Source organism: Chrysemys picta, chromosome 16, assembly GCF_011386835.1.
Source record: "Chrysemys picta bellii isolate R12L10 chromosome 16, ASM1138683v2, whole genome shotgun sequence".
Classification (NCBI taxonomy): domain Eukaryota; kingdom Metazoa; phylum Chordata; order Testudines; family Emydidae; genus Chrysemys; species Chrysemys picta.
In genome coordinates this window covers 4,359,944-4,380,172 of record NC_088806.1, presented here as the reverse complement: position 1 = coordinate 4,380,172, position 20,229 = coordinate 4,359,944, and the positions used below count along the sequence as shown (strand labels likewise).

At 45.2% G+C, this 20,229-nt stretch overlaps 1 protein-coding gene across 1 annotated transcript in view; it reads left to right on the top strand.

The window, feature by feature from the left end:
* The first annotated feature begins 9,012 nt into the window (after positions 1-9,012).
* LOC101931286 (hydroperoxide isomerase ALOXE3-like) overlaps positions 9,013-20,229 on the top strand; it is an 84,080-nt gene continuing 72,863 nt past the window's right edge. Inside the window, exons 1-2 of the mRNA XM_065570169.1 lie at positions 9,013-9,390; positions 14,111-15,191. Coding sequence (XP_065426241.1) covers positions 15,045-15,191 — 147 coding nt within the window. The 5' untranslated portion in view covers positions 9,013-9,390; positions 14,111-15,044. The remainder of the gene's footprint in view (positions 9,391-14,110; positions 15,192-20,229) is intronic.

Sequence of the window (20,229 nt, the reverse complement as noted above, 5' to 3'; positions counted from 1 at the left end):
GGGAGGGCTGCCTTATTCCGTCCGCCATGGTAGGACACTTGACCACGCCAGGCCAGTAGCACGTAGTCTGGAATCATTGCATAACAAAACATGGCAGCGTATGGTCCCGGTGTTTGTTGGCATGCAGACAACATCCATTCCTTATCTCTCTTTGTTATCCTCAGGAGAGTGATATCATTCATGGTCACCTGGTTGAAATAGGGTGATTTTATTAAGGGGACAATCAGAGGTGTCCGTTCCTGCTAGGCTGAAAAGAAATGATCCCCGTTCCCCGCTGTTAGCCACGCGGTGGGGGGAGGGGTGAAGTGATCATCCCAGAGAATTGTGTGTGTGTGTGTGTGTGTGTGTGTGTGTGTGTGTGTGTGGCGGGGGGGTTAGTTGGGTTTGTGCTGCATGTTAACCCGGAAACCACAGCCCCTCCTTTTAAATTGCCAACCCATTTTAAATGGCCAACCCAATGGCTGCTTGGTATGGGAAATGCAGGCGCTGCTGTTTGAAACCATTCCTACATGCTATGAAGGTTAAAGAAGCCAAAAGACTGTGGCTTACCATGGCTGCCTACAAGCTGAATTCTGTTGCCTGGCACTGCGTGAGTGATCTCTCACACCAAACCGGCAGACCCTCAATATAAGAGGAAAAATGCAGGGAGGTTAAGGTGTGACTTGATCCCAATCTATAGATACTAACACGGGGAACAAATACTGGATCATGGGCTCCTCAGTCCGGCTTACAAAGTATAACACGATCCAGAAACTAGGCAAACTGAGACTGGAAGTAGTGGTGAGAGCAATTAACTGCTGGGACAATTTACCCAGGGCTGGAGTGGATTCTTAGCACCTGGCAGACCCACTCAGCTGAGTCGGATCTCGCTGCTCGCCCACCCCCATCTCACACATTGTAAACTCCTGGGACTGGGCTGGGATTAGTTTTCCTTTTCCTACCTGGCCCCTGGCATCCTCGGGCTTTCAGGACAATCCCTGGCAGGTTTCACCCAGCGATATCAATGGAGCCCAGTATCCTTAACCTCATTTTATTCGTGGGGAAACTGAGTCACGCAAAGGCAGAAGGGAGTTGCCTGAAATCAGCCAGCAGGCAAGAGCTGGAAATAGAGGGCAGGTCATCTGATTGTCGGGCCCTTTGGCCGCCCTACAATGCTATGGGAAAGAGGTTTCTCTTCCTCATGCATCTGTAAAAATGAGGGGGGGCATTCACAGATTTCCCAGGCCAAAAGGGTCCTCAGTGATAATCTAGTTTCCCATCTCCTATTGCAGGACATGGGATTTCACAGGAAGGAATAGCCATTTTTGCTGCCCCTTTCACAGCCGCGTGGGGGATTTGAACCCATGAGTTTGGCTTCAAAAGCAGGCATAAAAATCATAAAAATGACAGAACCAAGTAAACCTAGACCACTTCCTTATTTACTTTCTCCCCGCCATGGGAACAGACTTTGTTCCACTGCCAATTTAGCAAGGAGAGTGGGCTCCTTAACTAGCCCCCACCCCTTCTGGTGCCTTTCCTTAAACATTTCTTTCCAAATTGTGAAATCACCACAATATCACTCACAAAAAATACTACACTGCCCAAACTCTCATATCCTTCAGAGTTTGGTTTAACAGAACAAGGTCTGTTTAAAAGGAGTGATTTCCTTAACAAAAGGTGAGGTCGGGGTCACCTCCAGTTCTATTTCCCCTTCAGGCAAAAGCTTACCCTGCCTTGTCTTGAACATTTTTTAAAAGCTTGTTCAAATTTTCCCATCACCCCTGACACAGGTCAGTGGGGGACACAGCCTAGATTCTGCAATCGTAGCTGAGAAATCTCTCTCTCTCTCTCTCTGTGTATATATATATATCCTTCAAGACCTAGAGGGTGGACAAACTCCTATTTCCTTCACAGTTTGTCTGGTTGTCAAGATAGAAGTGCCAAGCTCTGCAAAGTTCTGTAAAGTTGTTATAGTTCCCAGCCTCGGAGTTGCTCATGCCAAGCTACTGGCCAGGTGGCCTGGACATGAGGGTGGAGCAGGGTCTTGTCAGATGCACATCCGATGCTCCTGGAGGTTGGTTTGCAGAATCAGACCCTCAGTCTTCAGGGTCCGTTCTTATAGGGATTTATCCTTGTAGAACTGATAAATGAAATTGTTCATAAGTAAAGTTTTATGAATGAAACAACATTCATTCATAAAACTGGTTAATTGACAATTAAGATGCTCGTTAAGAGCCCTAGCTGTTCAGCCAGTTGCCCTTGTATGTTTCACTGTCAATCCAATTCCTGCTTAAATCACTGAATACACTGGTCTACAATTTTTGAGAAGTCATCTGCTTCAGAGATAAAATGTGCTCTTTATTATGTATTTTGATGTGCTGAATTCAAATATGACAATTAAAACAACTGATTGGCTACTGTTTCTAAGATATTTAAGTTTGTACATTTTATGTCTATGTATATTGTGTAGATAGTAGAGTTTTAATCATAAATTGTAAACCTAGGTCTTTTCATGTGTTTATGGTTGCTTTACATGATAATATTTCACCTGTCCTGTTTATGTAACACTTTAAAAATCAGCAAAAGGGTTATATAAATAAAATTTATAATGAAACAAAAGGCAAAAAATTATTCTGTACATAGTTTAGTCCTATTCAGTGTCTACTCGGCGCTTCTTGGCTTGTCTCTTGTATTCATTAAATGGAGCATCTCTTCTCACTGTCCAGCAATAGTCTGCCAGCATTGATGGGCTCCAGTTGCCCTGATAGCGTTTCTCCATTGTTACAATGTCCTGGTGAAATCGCTCGCGATGCTCGTTGCTCACTGCTCCGCAGTTCGGTGGGAAAAAATCTAGATGAGAGTGCAAAAAATGTATCTTTAGTGACATGTTGCAACCAAGGCTTTTGTATGCCTTGAGGAGGTTTTCCACCAACAACCTGTAGTTGTCTGCCTTGTTGTTTCCAAGAAAATTTATTGCCACTAACTGGAAGGCTTTCCATGCTGTCTTTTCCTTGCCACGCAGTGCATGGTCAAATGCATCATCTCGAAGAAGTTCACGAATCTGAGGACCAACAAAGACACCTTCCTTTATCTTAGCTTCACTTAACCTTGGAAATTTTCCACAGAGGTACTTGAAAGCTGCTTGTGTTTTGTCAATGGCCTTGACAAAGTTCTTCATCAGACCCAGCTTGATGTGTAAGGATGGTAACAAAATCTTCCTTGATTCAACAAGTGGTGGATGCTGAACACTTTTCCTCCCAGGCTCCAATGACTGTCGGAGTGGCCAATCTTTCTTGATGTAGTGGGAATCTCTTGCACGACTATCTCATTCGCAGAGAAAACAGCAGTAATTTGAGTATCCAGTCTGCAGACCAAGCAAGAGAGCAACAACTTTCAAATCGCCACAAAGCTGCCACTGATGTTGGTCATAGTTTATGCACTTCAAAAGTTGTTTCATGTTGTCATAGGTTTCCTTCTTATGGACTGCATGACCAACTGGAATTGATGGCAAAACATTGCCATTATGCAGTAAAACAGCTTTAAGACTCGTCTTCGATGAATCAATGAACAGTCTCGACTCATCTGGATTGTGAACGATGTTGAGGGCTGCCATCACACCATCGATGTTGTTGCAGGCTACAAGATCACCTTCCATGAAGAAGAATGGGACAAGATCCTTTTGACGGTCACGGAACATGGAAACCCTAACATCACCTGCCAGGAGATTCCACTGCTGTAGTCTGGAGCCCAACAGCTCTGCCTTACTCTTGGGTAGTTCCAAATCCCTGACAAGGTCATTCAGTTCATCTTGTGTTATGAGGTGTGGTTCAGAGGAGGAGGATGGGAGAAAATGTGGGTCCTGTGACATTGATGGTTCAGGACCAGAAGTTTCATCCTCTTCCTCATCTGACTCAAGTGAGAATGATTCTGGTGCATCAAGAACCGGCAGTCCTTCTCCGTGGGGTACTGGGCGTATGGCTGATGGAATGTTTGGATAATGCACAGTCCACTTTTTCTTCTTTGACACACCTTTCCCAACTGGAGGCACCAGGCAGAAGTAACAATTGCTGGTATGATCTGTTGGCTCTCTCCAAATCATTGGCACTGCAAAAGGCATAGATTTCCTTTTCCTGTTCAACCACTGGTGAAGATTTGTTGCACAAGTGTTGCAGCATATGTGTGGGGCCCACCTCTTGTCCTGATCTCCAATTTTGCAGCCAAAATAAAGGTGATAGGTTTTCTTAACCATAGTGGTTATACTGCGCTTTTGTGATGCAAAAGTCACTTCACCACAAACATAGCAGAAGTTATCTGCATTGTTCAAACAAGTACGAGGCATCTCTGCTCACTTTGGCTAAACAGAAATGTGTCCCTTTGCAAAATCAAACACTGACAAATAAGAGAGCACGACACTGTATGATTTCTAGAGCTGATATAGGACAATTTGTTCAGCAGAGTGATGTAAGCTTCATTATGATTGCATCATCCATGACTTCTAGGAATAATATGATGCAATTCATATCATGTATGACGCAATACCAGCTTCAGATTGCATCATTCATTGTTTTGCCTAAAAACCAAGTACTGTCCAAACCCAGTCACAGATTTATTCATAGATCCAGTCAAAGATGTATTTTAGCCATTTCTGGTTTAAACTGAGATCCCTTCACTTTATAACTCACTTATCCCCCACCATTCCCAAGTCAAGGGTCGTATATACTGACCCAATAGCATATCTTGAAAACTAGAGCCAATCAACAATTTTAAGCATCATTTTCTTTCTCAGTGACCCAGAATTAGTAAAGTTTGACTACATTTATTTCAGAAGCATTTTGGCTGTAGAGCAGTGATATCAGGGCTGGAAAGGACCTCAGGAGGTATCTAGTCCAACCCCCTGCTGAAAGCAGGACCAATCCCCAGACAGGTTTTTGCCCCAGATAGGCCCCGTAAGTGGTGGGCCCCTTAAGGATTGAGCTCACAACCCTGGGTTTAGCAGACCACCGCTACAGCCTCTGTGTAACCAACAGCCCTCCTCCCCAAGTTCCATAGCCTCCTCACCCAAACGCCCAAGAATGCGGTGGGGGGGCCTCCGGCCACCCAGCCACTCCACCCCAGAGGATTGCCCAAGCAACAGAAGGCTGGCCTTCAATAAGTTTTAAAGTTTTAAAGTGCAGTGTGTCCTTGTCTTTCCCTCCTCCCACACCCCTTCCAGGCTACCTTGGCAGTTATCCCCCTATTTGTGTGATGAATTAATAAAGAATGCATGAATGTGAAGTAACAATGACTTTATTGCCTCTGCAAGCGGTGATCGAAGGGGGGGGAGGGAAGGGTGGCTAGAGTGATCTGGGGGCAGGGGGGGCCTGGGTGTTCATCAAGGAGAAACAAGCAAAACTTTCACACCGTAGCCTGGCCAGTCATGAAACTGGTTTTCAAAGCTTCTCTGATGCGCACCACGCCCTGCTGTGCTCTTCTAACCACCCTGGTGTCTGGTTGCGCGTAATCAGCAGCCAGGCAATTTGCCTCAACCTCCCACCCCACCATAAATGTCTCCCCCTTACTCTCACAGATATTGTGGAGCGCACAGCAAGCAGTAATAACAATGGGAATATTGCTTTCACTGAGGTCTATCCGAGTCAGTAAACTGCGCCAGCGTGCTTTTAAACGTCCAAATGCACATTCTACCACCATTCTGCACTTGCTCAGCCTATAGTTGAACAGCTCCTGACTACTGTCCAGGCTGCCTGTGTATGGCTTCATTAAGGGGTAGGCTGGGTCCCCAAGGATAACTATAGGCATTTCAACATCCCCAACGATTATTTTCTGGTCCGGGAAGAAAGTCCCTTCCTGCAGCTTTTGAAACAGACCAGAGATCCTGAAGACGCGAGCATCATGTACCTTTCCCGGCCATCCCACGTTGATGTTGGTGAAATGTCCCTTGTGATCCACCAGTGCTTGCAGCAGCATTGAAAAGTACCCCTTGCGGTTTATGTACTCGCTGGCTTGGTGCTCCAGTCCCAAGATAGGGATATGGGTTCTATCGCCCCACCACAGTTAGGGAATCCCATTGCAGCAAAGCCATCTACTATGACCTGCACATTTCCCAGAGTCACTACCCTTGATAGCAGCAGCTCTTTGATTGCTTTGGCTACTTGGATCACAGCAGCCCCCACAGTAGATTTGCCCACTCCAAATTGATGCCCAACTGACTGGTAGCTGTCTGGCATTGCAAGCTTCCACAGGGCTATCACCACTTGCTTCTCAACTGTGAGGGCTGCTCTCATCTTGGTATTCTGGTGCTTCAGGGAAGGGGAAAGCAAGTCACAAAGTTCCACGAAAGTGCCCTTATGCATGCGAAAATTTCGCAGCCACTGGGAATCGTCCCACACCTGCAACACTATGTGGTCCCACCAGTCTGTACTTGTTTCCCGGGCTCAGAATCGGCGTTCCATGGCATGAACCTGCCCCATTAACACCATGATTTGCACATTGCTGGGGCCCATACTTTGTGAGAAGTCTATGTCCATGTCTATTTCCTCAGTACTCTCATCACCGCGCTGCCGTCGCCTCCTCGCCTGGTTTTGCTTTGGCAGGTTCTGGCTCTGCATATACTCCAGGATAATGCATGTGGTGTTGAAAGTGCTCATAATTGCCGCGGTGATCTGAGCGGGCTCCATGATCCCAGTGCTATGGCGTCTGGGCTGAAAAAAGGCACAAAACAATTGTCTGCCGTTGCTTTCACAGAGAGAGGGAGGAAGTGGGGGCCTGACGATATGTACCCAGAATCACCTGCGACACTGTTTTTGTCCCATCAAGCATTGGGATCTCAACCCAGAATTCCAATGGGTGGCGGAGACTGCAGGAACTGTGGGATAGCTACCCACAGCACAACACTCTGGATGTCTACGCTAGCCTCGGTACTGTGGACGCAGTCCGCCGACTTAATGTTCTTAGAGCATTTTGTGTGGGGACACACACAATCGACCTTATAAAAACAATTTCTAAACAACTGACTTCTATAAATTCGACCTAATTTCGTAGTGTAGACATACCAGGTAAACCTAGACCATCTCTGACTGGTATTTGTCCAACCCCTTCTTAAAGCCCTCCAGTGATGCAGATTCCACAACCTTCCTTGGCCGCCTAGAATCATAGAAGATTAGGGTTGGAAGAGCCCTCAGGAGATCATCTAGTCCAATGCCCTTCTCAAAACAGGACCAACCAGATATTCCAGAGCTTAACTATTGTTAGTGTTAGAAAGTTTTTCTGAATATCTAAAATAAATCTTCCTCGCTGCAGATTAAGCCTTGGCCTTCACAACATCTGGCAAATAGTTCGACAGGTTGACTGTGCGTTGAGTGAGGAAATACTTTCTTTTGTTTGTTTTAAACTGGCTGCTTATTTATTTCATTTGGTGACCCCTAGTTCTTTTGTTATGAGAAGGAGTAAATAACACTTCCTTATTTACTTTCTCCACACCGTGGGCACAGGCTTTGTGCCACTACCAATTTAGCAAGGAGAGTGAGCTCCTTAACTACCCCCCACCCCTCCTGCTGCCTTTCCTTAAATATTTCTTTCCAAATTGTGAAATTACCACAATATCACTCACAAAAAATACTACACTGCCCAAACTCTCATATCCTTCAGAGTTTGGTTTAACAGAACAAGGTCTGTTTAAAAGGAGTGATTTCCTTAACAAAAGGTGAGGTCGGGGCCACCTCCAGTTCTATTTCCCCTTCAGGCAAAAGCTTACCCTGCCTTGTCTTGAACATTTTTTAAAAGCTTGTTCAAATTTTCCCGTCACCCCTGACACAGGTCAGCGAGGGACACAGCCTAGAATCTGGGCTTGTCACTGTGATGCAGCCTAGTCACCCCTGACACGGGTCAGCGAGTGACACTGCCTGGATTCTGAAATCGTAGCTGAGAAATCTCTCTCTCTCTCGCTCTCTCTGTATATATATATATCCTTCAAGACCTAAGGGGTGGACAAACTCCTATATCCTTCACAGTTTGTCTGGTTGGTAAGAGTGCACACCAATTTTCACAATAACCAAGACATATGCCAATATTCCCCCTTTTGCAAATCTCCACCAAAATGTTATACCAAGAAAATAAAAACCATCCGATCTTATTAAAGGAGATGAGGCAAAATGCCACGTTTATTTTGAGTATAGAAAGAATCAGAGTAAGCAATCAGTTATAGCTATAACATCTCATTCATTCACACACACAAGTTCTGCAAAGTTGTTATAGTTCCCAGCCTCGGGGTTGCTCATGCCAAGCTACTGGCCAGGTGGCCTGGACATGAGGGTGGAGCAGGGTCTTGTGAGATGCACATCTGATGCTCCTGGAGGTTGGTTTGCAGAATCAGACCCTCAGTCTTCAGGGTCCGTTCTTATAGGGATTTATCCTTGTAAAACTGATAAATGAAATTGTTCATAAGTAAAGTTTTATGAATGAAACATTCATTCATAAAACTGGTTAATTGACAATTAAGATGCTTGTTAAGAGCCCTAGCTGTTCAGCCAGTTGCCCTTGTATGTTTCACTGTCAATCCAATTCCTGCTTAAATCACTGAATCATAGAATATCAGGGCTGGAAAGGACCTCAGGAGGTATATAGTCCAACCTCCTGCTGAAGGCAGGACCAATCCCCAGACAGATTTTTGCCCCAGATAGGCCCCTTAAGGATTGAGCTTACAACTCTGGGTTTAGCAAACCAATGCTCAAACCACTGAGCTATCCCTCCCCCTAAGACTTGCACTGTTTCAGTATTGTAACTTCTGTTCATTGTTTGCCATTCATTACACTTGCCTACATTGTAACTTCTGTTCACTGTTTGCCATATTGTAATTCAAACTCCATTTTACAACGCTTACTCCATTTTGTAAGCTTGCTGCAACCTTAATTTTTGCAAACCCTGCTGTAATCTTCTTAGTTTAGTTTAGATGTGTGAATGAGGTATGGATGGATGATGGAATCAACCTCCAGCACCAGCCTGTCCTGATGAAACAGAGTTCAAACGCCAACGGCTGAAGATGCATACAACAGCCCTAACAAAGTAAGAAGAGTCCACCCTAAAGAGAAAAGAACAAAGGTACAATAGAAGGAAGATCAAAGCCAGGTCCCAGGCTGAAAGTCACATCTGCAATTGACAGGTGATCAATCACACCGAACCCAGAGGCAGCGTGACACAGCAAGACCTATAGACTCTGGATTCCAACTAAAGCCTACAAAAAGGATGGGTGAGATGGGAAACTTTGGGTAAAGTTCTGCTGCCAACATGGGAGTGCAGACCCAGCCCTTCCTTGTGCCCGGCTTTCCTGGCCAGTTAGCCGCCACAAGCTTCGATCCCAAGCTGGGAACTCAAGCTATGTTCAGGACTGGTAACTATCCAGCAGCTGCAGAACATTTGGTGTGTGTGTGTCTCTCTCTCTCTCCGTGTATAAGTATTAAGGTATTAGCTAGTGGTTATAGATCAAATTGTTATCATAGTAAATGTGGCATCTTTGCCTTGCCCCCTGAAACCATCCTGTGTAGTTTTGTCTGCATAACATTATTGGTGGAGAATGCAGTAGGGGGAGCAAGCATAGAATCCACGATTATTATAAAAACTGGTGTGTACACTGCCAGCTTTAGTAAGCCTGGCACTGTGGAAAAAAGATTGGAAACTTTCAATTAACCACATAAACCCTGAAGGAAATAGGAGTTTAGGTTTGGATATTATAAAGTTGCTCTTCCAGGAGTTAAATAGTAAAATTGCTCTTCTAGGAGTTAGGGGGTTATAGTGATTGATGTTTATCAATTTGGTTTTGTGTTGTGGTTGGTTGTTGCCTACAATTGTTGGGGGAAATGTTTAAGAAAACACTGTCTAAAGATATCCTTAAAGAAAAACAGGAAACATTGCCTTTTGTACAAGAACCCACACCTTTTGAACAAACCTTGCAAAAATTTGGACACAGCCCTTGGTCTGATCAAGTGTTAGCTGATGTCCATACAATTTCAGACCTAGAAGACAAATTGCCTAGGTACTTATTGATATATAAACCCTCAACTCCAATGGAAAAAAAAGTAGCCGCAGTTTGGCTTCTATGGAAAACCTGTAATGAGGTATTCCTTCAATTGGCTAAATGTAAAAATGAAAACAAAAAACTGCACCAAGATTTACAGGTCTCTGCTGCAAAAGCAGAAAAATGAAAATGTCTGTCCATTAGTACCCAAACCTAGTTAGATGCCCTTAAGGATGGGTGCAGAGAGTTAAAACAGCACTCTCAAATCTTACAGCAGCATACAAAAGAAAAAGAAACAAATTGAAAAAGAAATATTTGCAAATAGACAAATTGCAGCAGTAACATCAGGAGAAGGGACATTTGAGACCCCAGAAGGGGCAGACTTTTGGGACCCCTCTGGAGATTGGGAAGGGGATATTTGGGTAGATTCCTCTTCCCAGGGCCAAAATGCCATTGCAACAGTAACAACAGTGCCTGCTTCTGCCTCAGATCTCCAGGCCATGGCAAAGTGGCTGGGGATTTTAAAATGGAAATTTTTTTCTAGATGGAGTGTTAATGCCCTTTTATTGGGAGAAAGGGAGGATTTAAACTCATGAGAAATGCACCGCTTAATGAACATTTGTGCAGCCCCAAGTACCGGACACACTGTGGCAGAGACCAAGCAGGGTCTGCCGTGGTGGGAGCACGGTGCTAATTTGTTTCTAAGCTTCTATCTTTCAGCCTGTGAACCGGAACATCAGGAGAGCTGGTACCAGCTGAAGAGTTCTAAAAATACCATGGTTATAGTGTCGCGACAAAGTCTGTGTTGCATGTCCTGTGTCTGTCTCTGGTGAGTGTCCTTTGCTAGCATTGGGTCCAGAGAGAGAGGGGATACTACACTAGACAGGGTAAATGCCTTTTCCTCTCTCTACTTCCCTCATCTCCAACCAAATTATCAATCATATCCACCTCTGTCCAAACGACTTTGGTCCCCAGTGCATCAGGTTTATTTTTTGTTAGGTTCTCTAATAATCATTTTGTTGTTGATTTCTGTTATTGATACACTTGTATTGTTAGTTACATTTGCTTGTATTGTTACTTCCACACTTTCTTCTGGGCACCCTGGTTCTACTTCCCCAAACCCTGAAGGGTAGTTCATGGGCCCCCATAACCTGTAAGACCTTTGCCCATGATTGTAGGGCCCCATCTTTCAGGTCCCCAGAGACCTCTTGAGAACAACTGTTAGGAATAGGGGATTCTGCAACATTTTAGCAACTGAATGTTAGTTTAAGTCCAAATCAACTTAACCTTTGTTTGTTTAGTTGATTGTTCGTTTTTTGTAACAAATTAGCAGATGAGAGCTGTAGTAAAAGTATAAGAAATTAAAGAAAAAAGAGACAATGCCCCTCTGAAGCAACAGAAGGGGGGAGGTTCACAAAAAAAAAGAAGCAATGTTAGGAACATTGGACCGAAGGTGGCTCTGAGTAATCAGACTGTCACTTTAACAAAGGTCCTTGAAAACTCTGCTGCAACCACGACTTTGGTCCTTATTTAAAAACATTTTAAATTGTGTAAAGCATCGAGTTACCCCTTAAGGGTTAAATGCCAAATCCCAAAGCCAAACAACACCAATTACCAGTGTCTGGCAAAAAGGTCTGTCAGTTTTGCAACTTCGAATTAAAGAGTCAAATGGATTTTTAGTGGCATTATTAAAAACAAAACCAAACCAATTGGTCCTTAGAAGCTGACATATTTTACTCAAAATATCAATACCCCCACATATTCTTTATTTTTTAAAAATTCTTACACTGCTTTAATTTTTACACAGGTGTCCATAGATTACATTTGTATACATTTGGGGGCAGTTCCAATAGAAACCCCTTATGTTCTTTTAGCAAATTTGACTAAATTGTCCATATTCGAATGATTTTAATCGATTGTCTCTTTTTGCCTGGCTTATTTACAAACATTCCTTTGGAAAAGGGCCCATTTTCCCTTCAGAACAGCTGCAAAGAAACCAAGAGTTATTTTTCCCTAGCGCTTTCCCTTTTTAACATTTTCATAGAATCCTAGAATATCAGGGTTGGAAGGGACCTCAGGAGGTATCTAGTCCAACCCCCTGCTCAAAGCAGGACCAATCCTCAACGAAATCATCCCAGCCAGGGCTTTGTCAAGCCTGAGCTTAAAAACCTCTAAGGATGGAGATTCCACTCTAGGGAACCCATTCCAGTGCTTCACCACCCTCCTAGTGAAAAAGTTTTTCCAAATATCCAACCTAGACCTCCCGCACTGCGTCTTGAGACCATTACTCCTTGTTCTGTCATCTGCTACCACTGAGAACAGTCTAGATCCATCCTCTTTGGAACCCCCTTTCAGGTAGTTGAAAGCAGCTATCAAATCCTCCCTCATTCTTCTCTTCTGGAGGGTAAATAATCCCAGTTCCCTCAGCCTCTCCTCATAAGTGCCCCATATGTGCCCCAGCCCCCTAATCATTTTTGTTGCCCTCTGCTGGACTCTTTCCAATTTTTCCACATCCTTCTTGTAGTGTGGGGCCCAAAACTGGACACAGTACTCCAGATGAGGCTCACCAATGTCGAATAGAGGGGAAGGATCACGCCCCTCAATCTGCTGGCAATGCCTCTACTTATACAGCCCAAAATGCCGTTAGCCTTCTTGGCAACAAGGGCACACTATCAACTCATATCCAGCTTCTCGTCCACTGTAACCACTAGGTCCTTTCCACAAAGTTTAACTGCTTAATTCCCTCCAGCCTCTACAGAGTTAACGTCTCACTCTCTTTCCTTAAATCACTTGCATACCTCCCAAAATGACACTTTTATCAACTCAGATTTTACCATTTCAAGTATTGTTCCAGGGATCTGAATTCCCCATGGCTGTACTTACTTACTCCTTTCTTTACTCCTGCCATTCTGCCCTCAGGGCTTCCAACCTGTTTTCTAATTTCATTATCTGTTGCCTGCCTGCTTGTCTGGGCCCGATCCTGCTTTCCTCACTGAACCGTCCCTTTCCATGGGCACAGGCTTTGTTCCACTACCAATTTAGGAAGGAGGGAGGGCTCCATAACTAGCCCCCACCCCTCCTGCTGCCTTTCCTTGGACATTTCTTTCAAAATTGTAAAATCACCGCAATATCACTCACAAAAAAATCCTACACTGCCCAAATTCCTATATGTTTCAGAGTTTGGGTTAACAGAACAAGATCTGTTTAAAAGGAGTGATTTCCTTAACAGGTGAGGTCAGGACCACCTCCAGTTTGACTTCCCCTTCAGGCAACAGCTTACCCTGCCTTTCCTTGGACATTTTTTAAAAGCTTGTTCAAACTTTCAGATGCATCTGACGAAGTGGGTATTCACCCACGAAAGCTTATGCTGTTAGTCTATAAGGTGCCACGGGACTCTGTTGCTTTTTACAGATCAAGACTAACACCGATACTTCAAACTTTCCATCACCCCTGACACGGTTCAGTGAGTGACACAGTCTGGATTCTGAAATCGTAGCTGAATAATATTTACCCCTGCCTATACATATCCTTCAAGGCAAGGAGGTTGATTTACCCCTGTCTATATATATATCCTTCAAGACCTAGAGGGTGGACAAACTCCTATATCCTTCACAGTTTGTCTGGTTGTCAAGATAGAAGTGCCAAGCTCTCTAGAGCTGGTGGTGTGCACACCAATTTTCACAATAGCCAAGACATATGCCAATATTCCCCTTTCGCAATTCTCCACCAAAATGTTAAACCAAGAAAATAAAAACCAGCAGGAACTTATTAAATGGGATAAGGCAAAATGCCACGTTTATTGTGAATACAGAAAGAATCAGAGAAAGCAATCAGTTATAGCTGTAACATCTCATTCACTCACACACACAAGTTCTGCAAAGTTGTTATAGTTCCCAGCCTCAGAGTTGCTCGTGCCAAGTCACTGGCCTGGACATGAGGGTGGAGCAGGGTCTTGTGAGATGCACATCTGATGCTCCTGGAGGTTGGTTTGCAGAATCAGACCCGAAGTCCTCAGTCTTCAGGATCTGTTCTTATAGTGATTTCTCCTCCTACAAGTTTATAGGGTTTGCTTCATCATGTTGTTTTCATGTTTGAAATGATAATCCATCACCGTTCTCATTTCAGCTGATAGTCAATCACGAAGATGGCACAGCAATGTCGGAATGACAACATGTTGTTATCTTGTTCTTCGGCCCTCCTGTCCTTGGGGCAAGTATGCCCTCAGGGTTATCAGCCTATCTCGTCCACTGCTTTCTTCAGCCAGACAATCTGATTTTTAAGTTGGCATCTCAACCTTTAATCTTTCATTCCTCATTCAATCATACATACATACATACAATCACACTCACACTCCAACATATATCCTGTCACATCTGCATTTTAATCATCTACCCATTCTTTAACAGAACCATTCTAAAATCAGTGGGACATGGCAGACTTCAATAACTCTTTTCATCCTACTTGTTATATCTAAAGGAAACGAACAAGATAAGCATGGAAGAGTGGGGGGTTCACACATCTTATTCCAGAGTTCAGGAAAAGAAAGTTGTACCAGCAAACTCTTTGTCTCTGGATGTTTTTCTACAATTAGCACAGACCTTGCAAACTGGCAGGCCTGTTTCAATTAGCACAAACTCAGCAGGTTGAGAGAGCCGGCTGAGAGACATATTTCTTTCTAATGGTCACTCCAAATCCTGGAGTCTGCGGTGGAGTCACTCTTTCTTACATTTCCCATATCAGAAATATACCACTTATCTATCCAGTCCAACACCTGGTCTGTCACCACTTTGTTTTATCACCTTGTGTGAGCAGCGGGCAGAGGCGTCCTTAAGCATTCATTGGAAATGAAAATTAGCCAAGTCAGCCTCACCGCCCTTTGCCTGTGTCCAACCCCCAGTGCTCACATCACATCACCACTCACATCACCAGTTGCTTAATGAGGGCAATATAAAAACCAGCAGCAGGGCAGAACTGGGAGATAACACCGGATCTCTGGCAAGGACAGCCAGCCAGACAAGGGATCCCGCCAGATACGCTCCTCCCTGCCTCACAAATTACGATGGGCACCTACAAAGTCCGTGTCACCACCGGGAACTTCCTGCTAGCAGGGACATTCAGCTCCATCTCCATCACCCTGGTGGGGACCCATGAGGAAAGCGACAAGAAGCCCCTCGACAATTGGGGGAAGATCTTCAACCCTGGGGCGGTGAGTACTAGTAGAACGGGCCAAGCTCTGTGGACAGAATCTCCCAGTAGAAAGTGTGTGGGGGGGTTGCCAATGCTTATGACTTGGGGCTGTTTGATCATCAATCCTGAGCTTCTGGAGTCATGGGGTTACGCTGGGCGACTCTGCATTCATTTGAAAAAATATTGAAGTTTCTAGTCCTTGTGGTTGTGTAGAAAACCTGAATTAAGTGCAGCTTAAAAGATCTCCAAATAGTTAGTGTTTTTTTCTTAAATCTCCAGTGCCTGGAGTCACGTGATTATTACAGGAGACTGGCAGCTTTTATTGTGAGAATGTTACTGCTTATGCTAGAGAGGAGAAAGGGGTGCAAATTTTCAACAGTAATTTTTTTTATGGTGAAAAATTGCTATTTGGCACGACCTTTCACAAATTTTCACTGATTCCACTGAACTGTTTGAGTTCCAAAACAAAAAAATCAGAATGTTTCGGTCTTCTCATTTTCAAAATGAAAGTATTCAATTTTTCTAGGCAATGAGCATTTCTTTTATGTTTCATTTTGTTTAAAACATTAAAAAATTGCTTGAGATCAAAACAAAACATTTTGTTTCAGGTCGAATGAAATATTTTGTTCAACCTGAAATGATGTCCCTTGATTTTTTGATTGGCCAAAAATTTCATTTTTTCGGTTTGACCAGAAGTGAATCCCACCCCGCCAACTTTGTTGGAATTGCCGGAATTGAAAAATCCATTCTCTGCCCTTATTATACTATGTGGGGAGGATGGTCCAGTGGTTAAAGTAATTGACAGGGCTATGCTAGATCCTGGTTCTATTCCCTGTGCTACCACTGTCTGAAAGCCTGTGACTCAGTTTCCCCATTTATATAATGGGGATAACAGCACTGTACTACTTCACAAAAGTGCAGTGGGGGTAAATGTGTTAAAGATTCAAGATGCCTCCATATAGCAGTGATGGGTGCCAGATAAGTGCCTAAAATAGACTAGCTTTAGAAATGCCTCAAAAATACAAAGCACACAGGTTGCTGCTTTTTTTTAATCTCATGATTTGTAAACCAAACTTGGGAGGGATGCTGAGGGATGGTGCGTGTTAGGGGGCTTTCCCTTCACCCCCTCCCCTGGTTCTTGTCACGCAGACAGAAAGCAGAAGACCAGAAGTCGGAAGTGCAGGCAACGTGATGTTTATTGGGGTTAGTTCCAAGCAAACATCCATCGCTCTACACGCCGGCAGAGTCTATTTCCCAGGGTTCTGTTCCCAGCTCTGATGCTGCAGAGCCCAGCCTGTGTCCCTGTTCCCCATTTCCCCCACCTCCTCCTTATCAGCCCCACATATACCAGCAGCGCACACCCCTGGTCCCACCCCTTGCAGCTTATGGTCATGTTCCATTTTGGAGGGGCGTGGGGTCCCAGCACCTTTGTACCCCGTGGGAGGGTATAATGGAGCACGACTCACCACTGTGGCACCTCCTGCTGGTTGCTCCGGGGATTAGCTCACTCCAGCTCTGGAGTTCCCTCTGCAGCGGGTGTCCTGCCCATTGTCTACCCTACTCTGCTGTTTCAAACCCGCGTTGCTCCCCTGCTTGGCGGGATTCTCTTCAGGACGCTGCCCTCCGGCAGTGCCCACTACTTCTTCCTCACCCCCCTTCCGGGGGTCACGGCAGTCCTGTGACTTGCACCTGCCTCGGGGCCAACCACAACCCAAAGTCTGGCCCCTCTCTGCAGGGGCAAGTTGCAGTCTGTATTGGCCCTGCTCCTCCGTGGCCAGGTGCAGTGCACGGGGGGGACCCAGGCCCACCCACTACTCTGGGTCCCGATCCAGAGATCCTCTAGTGGCAGCCTCCCTGCCTTCCTCTCCCCTTCTCTACATATCGTTCTGGGCCACTTCCTCTTGGCCCTTCTTGGCCCTTTCTAATGGGGGCCTGCAGCCTAGCAGGCAACAGGCCAGAGCTCCCCCTCCGCTCCCCTGAGCCTGCCCAGCACTGCTCTATCTTCGGTGCTATCCCTGGGAGCCCGTCCTCCTCCCTGGCTTGTCGGGGGGAGACTCCCTTCTGCTTTGCTGGGCCGCTCCTTATATCTGTGCTGCCGCAGCAGCTGCCTCCCGTGCGGCTCCTAACAAGCCTCGCCCTAATTAGCTACAGGTTTCCACAGCCTCCCTGGCTGCTTCTGCCCCACCCCCGGCTGGAGTGGGCCACCTGCACCGCTACAGAGGGGTAAGGAGTGAGGTTGTGTCCTGGCCAAGGCCAGGCTCATCTCCGGCTTTTAGTGTGTCGTATGCCTTCCCCCTGTTATGCTTAAACAAAGCACACGAGATCTTTTATAGGGGAGAAGGCAATATGCCGCATGTAGTGAGAATACAGCAGTTAGCATATGCTTTTCAGTCACACACACACACACCATGCACACAGTCCCGCCAGGCGATGTCTATAGTTACCAGTCCAGAGTCTGGATCAATCTAGTGGCCAGGCAGATTGGTCGCAGAGGGGAGCCGGGCTCTGTCGGTCTCAATCCGATGCTCCTGGAGTAGTGGCAAGATGAACCCACAGTCCCATGGCAAAGCACCCTGTTCTTATAGTCCCTTTTCTCTGTTGAAGTCTATGGATTTTGCTGTGTCAGTTTATGACCGGTTACTCCTTAACTGGTGTTATCTTTTGATGTAAACCTTCCAAAACACCTCCGAGAGGGTCATCCCGGATTGGATTTAATCAATTGTCTTTAGGGGTTCCAGCCTCCGCCTCAGGGTCATCAATCTGCCCTTCCTCAATCATGGATGCACCGTGATGGTTCTCTGGCATCAATAAGTCTCGATGAGTGTCTTCATTCCTCCTTTCTTGACCATCCGTCACACCTTATCTTTTCCTGATGCATGCATTCCTCATTCACACAAACAGTCTTTTACACAGACCTTTGAGAACACAAACAGCAGTATTTTATATCGAGCAAAAAGACATTGTAAATTAAACCTTGCTAAGTTTTATAACTGAAACGATTCACATTGAGACCCAGGCCTTCAACGTTCCTCTAATCTATTTAACGTAGACACAATACAGGATCCTGTCTCTTACTAACTAAAATTAAAACACAGAACTAAAAGGGCCCAATTTGTAATGCATATGGGAAACAGAATCCCATAGTCCCAGAGGGTCATTCCTTTCTGCTATTCAAAAAGGGTGGCTGGCAGGATGAAATCAAATCATACATTAATTCTCATAGTAGTTATAAAATCCTGCTCCTACACCCCCCCCCCCAATCCCATTGCTCCCTCCTAACTGGTTGCTTGATCTTGGCTGGAAAGAGGAGCCAGGCAGCCTCCCAGTGTATGCTCGTAGATTACGCTCCCACCATGCCCTGTAACATTTTAGTCCCACCTCTTATCTCTTATCACCCCATCTGGCTGTGGGAGATGTAACACACATCTTTGTCTTTCCTTCCCACATATCAATATAAGGATCACACCCAAAATTCTATTTGAGGCTGACAAACAAGCCTATATCCTAACACTCCAGCCCCTTCTTTTTATTTTCTTCTGGGATCCACTGCCCCAGGTATCCCGGGAAAAGCCTAGGACATATGGTGACATTTCCTGATAGGGCCAGGCATCAAGATGGAATGTGTTAATGCTCCATTTGCCCCACTGCCCCCTTTGCTCTGCACCTTCCCTCGTACGGACATCCATATTCCAATGAGTATGTCAGAAGCCCCATTATGGTGTGCCTGAGAGGTTGGGTCTGGGTTATCTGTCACACTGTGATGGAGGGCTCTTCCATGATAATTAGTGGTTGTACCTTGTGGGTCCGTGCCCCCCTTAACCACTGCAGTAGACACTGCAAAATTAGCATACTTAACAACAGGCCAATAGCCATAATAATCCACAGTAACATCGGGAGTCCTGGTTATTGTAATATAGTCCAACATCCAGGCCACCACCAGAACTGCTCCTCCTCCTCTGACAGGGTCAAGGTCTTTTAACACCATTCTGGAGTGTATGTTTTAAATCTGTCCGGTTGTTGGCAGTGGCAGCGAGCTGCTCCTGCAGGTTTCGCGTGCTGTTGTCCGTATTATGAGTCCACGGGATATTCACAGGCAAACGGGGTATTGTCCACACCGGCTTGAGCACTTGGTATGGAATCGGGTAGTGTGCGCTGGTTCGATTGCACAAAGCAATGAGTTCCACAGATCCATTCATGCACCCTAGTCCCGATGGGAGTGCGTACATGTGCATGCCAACCCTTCACCCTGTCCCTGGTTCTTGTCACACGGACAGAAAGCAGGTGGGCAGCAGGACGAAGTGCAGGCAATGAGATGTTTATTGGGGTTAGTTCCATGCAAGCATATCCATCGCTCTACACACCGGCAGTGTCTGTTCCCCCGTGTTCCTCTTCCCAGCTCTGATGCTGCAGAGCCCGGCCTGTGTCCCCCTTCCCTATTCCCCGCTCCCCCTCCTTAGCAGGCCCACATATACCTGCTGTGCATGCCCCTAATCTTTGTCTTTTGTTTACACATATTATAAGATATAAGCATATGAAAAAGTCACACCCCAAATTCTATCTCAGGCTGACAAACAAGCCTATACACTGACCATGTGTGAACACTTGCGGATAGTACTGAAATAGTTAACAGCGCTGGCATTTCTACAGCATTGCTAACTCACCTGACTTTTTTGCGCATCATGTGATCTTTGGGATATATCTTAAAGCCCCAAGCACCTGGAGTCATGTGAATCTGTGAGAATCTAGGTTTTTATTTTTTTTTTTAAGAAACTCCATTTCTTCCATTTGCAGGGCAGAAAAAAATCTTGAAAATGTGACCTCTTCTTATATTAATAATAATAATAATAGATAAATAAATAATGGGACATTCAACAAAAGCAGCGAAAACGTAATCAGATTAAAGGGCTTTATATTCACTCGAGAATTCACTGCTACCAGCCAGTTCCCAAGTGCCTTGAGCGAAGGAGATGCCTCACTCATGGAAGGTTATTACAAAATGTTTCTCCATGGGTTTTCTTACTCAAACTGAGAGGCTTTCCGCAACGCGGTGGGAGATG